The sequence below is a fragment of the Notechis scutatus genome, unplaced genomic scaffold, assembly GCF_049901735.1.
Source record: "Notechis scutatus isolate UNSWTSFEM ecotype Mainland unplaced genomic scaffold, rNotScu1.2 NSCUSCF23, whole genome shotgun sequence".
NCBI classification, from domain to species: Eukaryota; Metazoa; Chordata; class Lepidosauria; order Squamata; family Elapidae; genus Notechis; species Notechis scutatus.
In genome coordinates, this window is record NW_028263148.1 from 18,036 (window position 1) to 25,917 (window position 7,882).

The 7,882-nt window shown below is 44.3% G+C and overlaps 1 protein-coding gene across 6 annotated transcripts; it reads right to left on the bottom strand.

Annotated features, from left to right (window-relative positions):
- Positions 1-2,060: 2,060 nt before the first annotated feature.
- Positions 2,061-5,372, bottom strand: LOC148128564 (vomeronasal type-2 receptor 1-like). Of its 6 annotated transcripts, none has more exons than XM_087948813.1 (4): positions 5,121-5,372; positions 4,740-4,978; positions 4,019-4,303; positions 2,061-2,930 (listed from the first exon to the last, which is right to left on the bottom strand). In XM_087948813.1, the coding sequence occupies exons 2-4, from the start codon at positions 4,956-4,958 to the stop codon at positions 2,118-2,120; spliced, it is 1,317 nt and encodes a 438-aa protein (XP_087804939.1). In that variant the 5' UTR covers positions 4,959-4,978; positions 5,121-5,372; the 3' UTR covers positions 2,061-2,117. The 6 variants fall into 6 exon arrangements, 5 of the variants coding, with proteins under 5 accessions (XP_087804939.1, XP_087804937.1, XP_087804940.1 ...); XM_087948811.1 differs by having other exon boundaries at positions 4,019-4,307; XM_087948814.1 differs by having other exon boundaries at positions 4,019-4,307; positions 4,816-4,984.
- Between the last annotated feature and the right edge of the window lie 2,510 nt (positions 5,373-7,882).

Here is a 7,882-nt window from a genome sequence, read left to right on the forward strand (position 1 = left end):
AAATTCCCACAGGTTTGTGTGTTTTTCTCTATCTGGTAAGGTGAGTGGGGTGGTGGGGATGAACAAGAGATCCAATATCTTCATAGAATTCAAGAGCAGCTTTTCAGAATATTAGGGAACATATCAACGATGTCTTAGCCTATTATGTTCATCTTCAAATTCACCATTAAAAGGCCTGAAGAGCCATAAGGTCCCTATAGAGGATATTCTACTGAATATTCAACTATTGAAAAACTATCCAGGTTTTGAGGTCCTCCATTAGCATGTTCATTTTCACATATCAATAATATCTGCCTTATCCAATTGGAATCAAGTTGGCAAGAGTCCTGTCTATGTATAAAAATTATTGAGATCACAGGATCTGAAGAGTATCTTTGGGATGGATAAAAGGAGTTCAGCTCCTGCCCTCAGAGATACAGTAAGCTATGAATTTATAACATTTCTACTTTGTATAAATTCTGGGTATATAATTATTGGTTTAAAATTAAAGTGAGTCCCAAAACAGGCAAAATTTCAATTAAAGACTTATTGGATTGTACAACTGACAATTTCTGTTAGCAGTTGTGCTCTTGTACATCTGGAGAAGTTTGAAAAATTGTTCCACAAAGAATTTGGGATATAGAAGCTGAGAAAGAGGTTTCAGTACTCAGAAATAGCATATAAAACTGCCCTATATCTTAGATCCAGACATTTTATCTAACATCTGCTAATTTGAATCTAATGGTTGTAATTGTAGGGGTGACACAGAATATTTACATTGTATTTTTATTGTTTTTTTGTTTAATATGATTTTGCATTCCATTTTTATAGACAATCTTGTTAATATTCTGTCTTAAATATTTTAAACCGTGATAAGGAACAAACTATTCTTATATATTCATCAAAACAAAATTGGGGTTTGTCAATAAGTAATATTTTGGAGTTGATCAGACCACATTATAACACAGCATTCTTCATTACTTTTTCAGATCACTGCTCTATTTCCTTCAGAGGCTCTGAGTGACAAAAGGAGATTCCCTTTTTCCACCAGATGCTCCTCAAAGAAGGATTCCAATACCCAGCAATTGTCCAGCTGCTCCTCCATTTCAGATGGACCCTGATTGGCCTCTTTGCTTCAGACACAGAAAGGGAGATAATTTCATGAGGACTTTCCCTCCGATGCTTGTCAGGAATGGAATTTGTGTGGTTATATCAGAACGATTCACAACAACTGGACAAACAGCACCCTCAGGGAGGCCCTCTCTAAGTGGAGACAAATCAATGTCTTTGTTCACTTCATAGAATTTTTTCCATCTGGGACAGAATTTTTCCGTTCCATGAAGCACTTATGCATTTGCAAGGACCCATTGAAGGGAAAGTCTGGATCCTCACAAATTTTGCACTGTATACAATAAAGAAGCACATATTTCTCAAATACATCCATAGTATTTCGAATTTTGGTTATCTGTCAAAAAGGCCAAGAGATGCTGCCTTTGAACCCCATTTCTTTGTGGAAGATCCGCTTTCAAGATCATTATTTTCGCTGTTCCCTTTCCAAGCACGCTCTTTTCTGTCAAAGGCCGCAGAAGATGCACCCAGAAAGCCCCACTGGAGACCCAGGAGAAAAGAAACAGGAAACGGATCATAACTGGGAGACATTGGTACAGTTTCATTCAGACTCTGTCACAGGCCATGAATGCCGCTTATTCCTCCAGATCGAGGAGGGGAAGGAAGGAGGGAGAAAAGAGGTTGGGGGCTCCGAGGCTGCAGCCGTGGGCAGGTATGGGGGGTCCCGATAGGGATCCATTAATATGAGATAGTTTCGAGAAGGAATCCAGAGGAGAAGGAGGGAAACATCTCAACCTTCTTGTGCTGCAAAAGGTCAAGGGATTTGCACCATCTAATTGCTCCTGTCTGACGCTCCGAATAACAGGGAGCAGATCTTAAGTTTCTGTCTAGCCTCTGTTGGAAGAAATCTCCTTCTGGGTTCAGTTCCAAGTGGGGAAGAAAGACGCTGGAAACATGGTGACTGCTTGGAAGATGGTTTAATGGTGGACAGGAGCACATGCCTTGGTTGAGATGTTTCCCTACTTCTCCTTTGGGTTCCTTCTCCAAAAGGATCTCAGATTAATGGATCCCTATTGGGACCCCCATACCTGCCACGGCTGCAGCCTCGGAGCCCCCAACCTCTTTTCTCCCTCCTTCCTTCCCCTCCTCGATCTGGAGGAATAAGCGGCATTCATGGCCTGTGACAGAGTCTGAATGAAACTGTAGCGATGACGGTTAGTAATGATCCGTTTCCTGTTCCTTTTCTCCTGGGTCTCCAGTGGGGCTTTCTGGGTGCATCTTCTGCGGCCTTTGACAGAAAAGACGTGCTTGGAAAGGGAACAGCGGAAATAATGATCTTGAAACGGATCTTCCACAAAGAAATGGGGTTCAAAGGCAGCATCTGTTGGCCTTTTTTTTCTCAGATAACCAAAGTTCCAAATACTATGGATGTATTTGAGAAATCTGTCCTTCTTTATTGTATACGGTGCAAAACTTGTGAGGATCCAGACTTTCCCTTCAATGGGTCCTGGCAAATGCATAAGTGCTTCATGGAAAGGAAAAATTCTGTTCCAGATGGAATCATATTCTATGAAGTGGACAAAGACGTTGATTTGTCTCCACTTAGAGAGGGCCTCCCTGAGGGGTGCTGTTTGTCCAGTTGTTGTGAATCGTTGTGATACAACCACACAAATTCCACTCCTGACAAGCATCGGAGGGAAAGTCCTCATGAAATTATCTCCCTTTTCTGTGTCTGAAGCAAAGAGACCAATCAGGGTCCATCTGAAATGGAGGAGCAGCTGGACAATTGCGGGATATTGGAATCCTTCTTTGAGGAGCATCTGGTGGAAAAAAGGGAATCTCCTTTTGTCACTCAGAGCCTCTGAAGGAATTCCAGCAGTGATCTGAAAAATAATGAAGAATGCTGTGTTATAATGTGGTCCAGATCAACTCCAAAATATTATTTATTGACAAACCCAATTTTGTTTTGATGAATATATAAGAATAGTTTGTTCCTTAGTCACGGTTTAAAATATTTAAGACAGAATATTAACAAGATTGTATATAAAAATGGAACGCAAGATCATATTAAACAAACAAAAAACAAAAAAAATGCAATGTAAATTTCTGTGTCACCCATACAATTCCAACAATTAGATTCAAAATAGCAGATGTTGGATAAAATGTCTGGATCTAAGATAGAGGGCTGTATTATATGCTATTTTTGAGTACTAAAACCTCTTTCTCAGCTTCTATATCCCAAATTCTTTGTGAAGCAATTTTTCAGCTTCTTCTCTAGATGTACAAGAGCACAACTGCTAACAGAATAGTTATGAGTACATGAAATGGATACATATAAGAAAAATAAAAAGAAGTAGTAGGACAGTGACGGTAGGCACATTGGTGCGCTTATGCACGCCCCCTACAGACCTCTTAGGAAAGGGGTGAGGTCAATCGTAGACAGTTGTACAATCCAATAAGTCTTTAATTGAAATTTTGTCTGTTTTGGGACTATATGTCTGTTTCATCACTTTAATTTTAACCCAATAATTATATACCCTGAATTTATACAAAGCAGAAATTGTGTAAATTAACAATTATCTATGAGGGCAGGAGCTGAACTCCTTTTATCCATCCCAAAGTTACTCTTCCTGGTCTGAATATTTTTTATACATAGACAGGACTATTGCCAACTTGATTCCAATTGGATAAGGCAGATATTATTGATATGTGAAAATGAACATGCTAATGGAGGACCTCAAAACCTGGATAGTTTTTCAATAGTAGAATATTCAGTAGAATATCCTCTAGGGACCTTATGGCTCTTCAGGCCTTTAATGGTCAATTTGAAGATGAACATAATAGACTAAAACATCGTTGATATGTTCCCTAATATTCTGAAAAGCTGCTCTTGAATTCTATGAAGATATTGGATCTGTTGTTCATCCCCACCACCCCACTCACCTTACCAGATAGAGAAAAACACACAAACCTGTGGGACTTTGTAGGTGCCTACAAACATTGACATCTGGATGGAGATGTCCCTGGAAGCTTCATCAATCAGAGCCAGGAGGTTGTCCTTCCTCCCACAGCCGTAGTTGGGGACCTTGGATTCTCCAGTGGAAAGAATGTCCAGCAAGACTTCTGAAGTGCGGAAGGTGCTTCCATAGTTGTCATGGACGTTGTAACCAAGTGTGAGATTGTGCAGGAGCTGGGAATTCTTGCTGACCATTTGAATAGCAAAAATTGATATTAGGGTATTTGTTAGATCAGAACTCTTCCTATTGAAAAACAATATTCATGTTATTATATTCAATAGGAACAACAAATGTTTTTAAAATATATAATCCTTCACAAATCTACTAAGCCTTAGGCCAACATTGATCCAAATCGAATGATCAATTATGCAAATGAGAGAGGCAACTACAATTGTTTCAGTCACTACTTAAACAAAGGTCATTACTCAAGTGATGAACTCAGGAATGAACTGAGGAAGGAAAATCACCTGGATTTCATTCAGGTTTTTTAAAAACTCCATCTTTGGATTTTACTCTCTTCCACAAAGTAAGGCAAAAAAGGGAAGCCATGGAAATCAAAATCATTCAGGAAATTATACAGGTCCTGGGGTACAAAAATAAGTGAAATAAAAAGAAAAGGAGAGTGTTAGAATTGCACATGGAGGGAGTGCAACTCCATCACCCTGCATGACTTACCAAGGAGAAGGTATGGAAGGAGGGCTGTTGAAAGGCCACATTATAGGTGACACAATTGATGCAGTTGTGACCACACCAATGAGATGGTCTCCAGGCCTGTAAAAGCTCCATGGATTGTACCCATCCTGGTGCTCCAAACTCAATGGGCATTTCCTTCTCAGCTTCCCACAGACTGATGGGGACACCAGCAGCAGCAGAAGCAGGAGGTCCATCATTCATGGCATTAATCAATCCACTTCCTGTTTCTAACACAAACAACAGGAACAATTGGAAAAATTCAAAGTCTCTGAGAAGTGCCAGTGGCTTTCCTGATCTAAACAGAGAATCGTTCAGTTTCATCTGCAAAGGAGAGAAAGGTGCAATCAAGAGCAGAGCCTGTACCTGTCCCAAAACTTGGTCCCAGAGAGCTTCACCCAAGGAATTTATCCTTTTCTGATAGAAAATCCTTTGCATGTGGCTTCAATCTGATGTCTACATCGAAGTCTAAAACTGGAGATATAGCATCACAGGTCTCAAAGGCCCAGATGGTCATAATTACAGTGAGAAGCAACTTCTCCTCTTGGGATCCTGAACTTTTTCTGGGCTCCATCTGCAGAGGAGAGGCTGGAATAAACCATGTTAGTAAAAATTACAGATATACCCCCTGGGGTCCCTGTTTTGTTGTGGTTGTGGTCCTTCCTCCCAGTCAGAGCACGTCCAGAAAGTGATGCTGGGGAAGAGAATTCAGCAACCAGGGAATTGACTTCTGCTGTCCTTCAACATGGCCTCTTATCTCCAGAGATTGCTGGGGAAGGTCACCCAGAGCTATGGAGTTTGGTGCCGCTTCTAAGTTAATGCCATTTAACTGTAGTGTTGCCTGTCTTCTAATGACAATCTGCACCCTTGAACTCTGCCCAAGGTTAAGAGTAGGCCCTGTTTGGAATTCTGTTTTATGCCATAATCCCATATATTGATCTTAATTGCAGCCGGTTTTAAAATTGCTTGTACCTGAAATGAAATTTCATTTCCCATCTTTTCTAGCAATATTAATTTTGAGATTAAAGCTCATTAAGAAGCAGGAAAGTGACAACTTGTGGACTAGATCATTGGGTAAATAGGGAGAAAATTATAGAATGGATGGAATTTTTTATTTTTATTTTCTTGTCATTCATGTGTTATCTTACCATGTTCCTATAATACACCAAGATTCTTTTTATTTTTATTTTTCTTAGTTTTTTAAATAAAGAATGGACTGTAAGTTCTGCAGGTGCTATCTATCCATCCCTATCTTCTATCTATCTATCTATCTATCTATCTATCTATCTATCTATCTATCTATCTATCTATCTATCTATCTATCTATCTTTCTATCTATCTATCCATCCATCCATCCATCCATCCATCCATCCATATCTATCTCTATCTCTATCTCTATCTCTATCTCTATCTCTATCTCTATCTCTATCTCTATCTCTATCTCTATCTCTATCTCTATCTCTATCTATCTATCTATCTATCTATCTATCTATCTATCTATCTATCTATCTATCTATCTATCTATCTACCGTGTTTCTCCAACAATACGGCCTCCACCAATAGGAAGCCCCACCATGTTTTATTGGCATAAAATCAAATTAAGCCCCTCCCCCCAAATTAAGCCCCATATTAAACAGGGAGAGCGGGGGGGGGGCTTGCCGTTAGTAAGTACTTTTGTTGCATGCCCGGATATGGTGCTGCCTGCGTTGGTGGGGCACTTCATATCGGGAGACCTTCCACCGTTGCTTCTCCCTTCTCCCTTGCTGCCCCTTCTCCCTTGCTGCCGCGGCGTTTGGCGCAGCCAGTCAGGGCTCCTCCCTGCAACCGGAGCCCTGAGGAGACACTTGGCTTCAGTCGCTCCCGTCTTCCCTTTGCTTTCGAAGGTAAAGCGAATTATTTTACAAAGCCTCCCCTGCCCGAGAGGGCAGCCCAACCCCACGTGGGGAGGCTAATCTCCCGGGGCCTCTTCCGTTCCTCCCCGACCTCCCTACGCTGCGCGCCTCTGACGCGCCGCTCCCTTCAGCCCAGCGAGCTCTTCCACCTCAAAGAAAGGCCAGGCGGGCGGCTGCGGAGCAGCAGCAGCGGGTCTGAGCCGCTCGCAGCGGAAACAGCCACCACTCGTAGCCCGACGCGGGGAGAACGAGCGAGGTTAGCGCCCGCCAGCCCGGGCGAGATTTGGGAACGAGGGGCAGGATGAGCGGAGGGTCCGGCAGGGAGGCGCTCGCTGCCCGCCAGGGCCGCGCCTGAGCCGTAAGGGCTGGGCAAAGCTGGGAAAGTGAGCCGCGGGTGTGTGCGTGCCTCCTCCTGCCCCTCGTTCCCAAATCTCACCCGGGCGAGCCGTGGCTTCCTCACCTCTCAGCAAGCAGGAGGAACCGGCTGCAGCCCTCTCCTCCGCAGCGCAGACGTTGACCTTGTGGGGAGAGAGAGGGAGAGATCCTCTCGGGCGAGCGCCTTCCCCCACAGCCCTCCGCATGAAAGGAGGACCCGCCGGTAGGGGAAACCGAGCCGCGGAGACGCTCGGTGCAGGTGCCTCCAAAGGCAGGAAGGACGGGCTGGCGGGCGCTAACCTCGCTCGTTCTCCCCGCATCGGGCTAAGGGTGGTGGCTGTTTCCGCTGCGAGCGGCTCAGACCCGCTGCTGCTGCTCTGCAGCAGCCCGCCTGGCCTTTCTTTGAGGTGGAAGAGCTCGCTGGGCTGAAGGGAGCGGCGCGTCAGAGGCGCGCAGTGTAGGGAGGTCGGGGAGGAACGGAAGAGGCCCCGGGAAATTAGCCTCCCCACGTGGGGTTGGGCTGCCCTCTCAGGCAGGGGAGGCTTTGTAAAATAATTCGCTTTACCTTCGAAAGCAAAGGGAAGACGGGAGCGCCTGAAGCCAAGTGTCTCCTCAGGGCTCCGGTTGCAGGGAGGAGCCCTGACTGGCCGCACGTGGCTGCACCAAACGCCGCGGCATTGCTCTAACGCCGCAGCAGCAAGGGAGAAGGGGCAGCAAGGGAGAAGGGAGAAGCAACGGTGGGAGGTCTCCCGATATGAAGTGCCCCACCAACGCAGGTAGCACCATATCCGGGCATGCAACAAAAGTACTTCCTAATGGCAAGCCCCCCCCCCGCCCCCCCATTTCACATGTTTAATATGG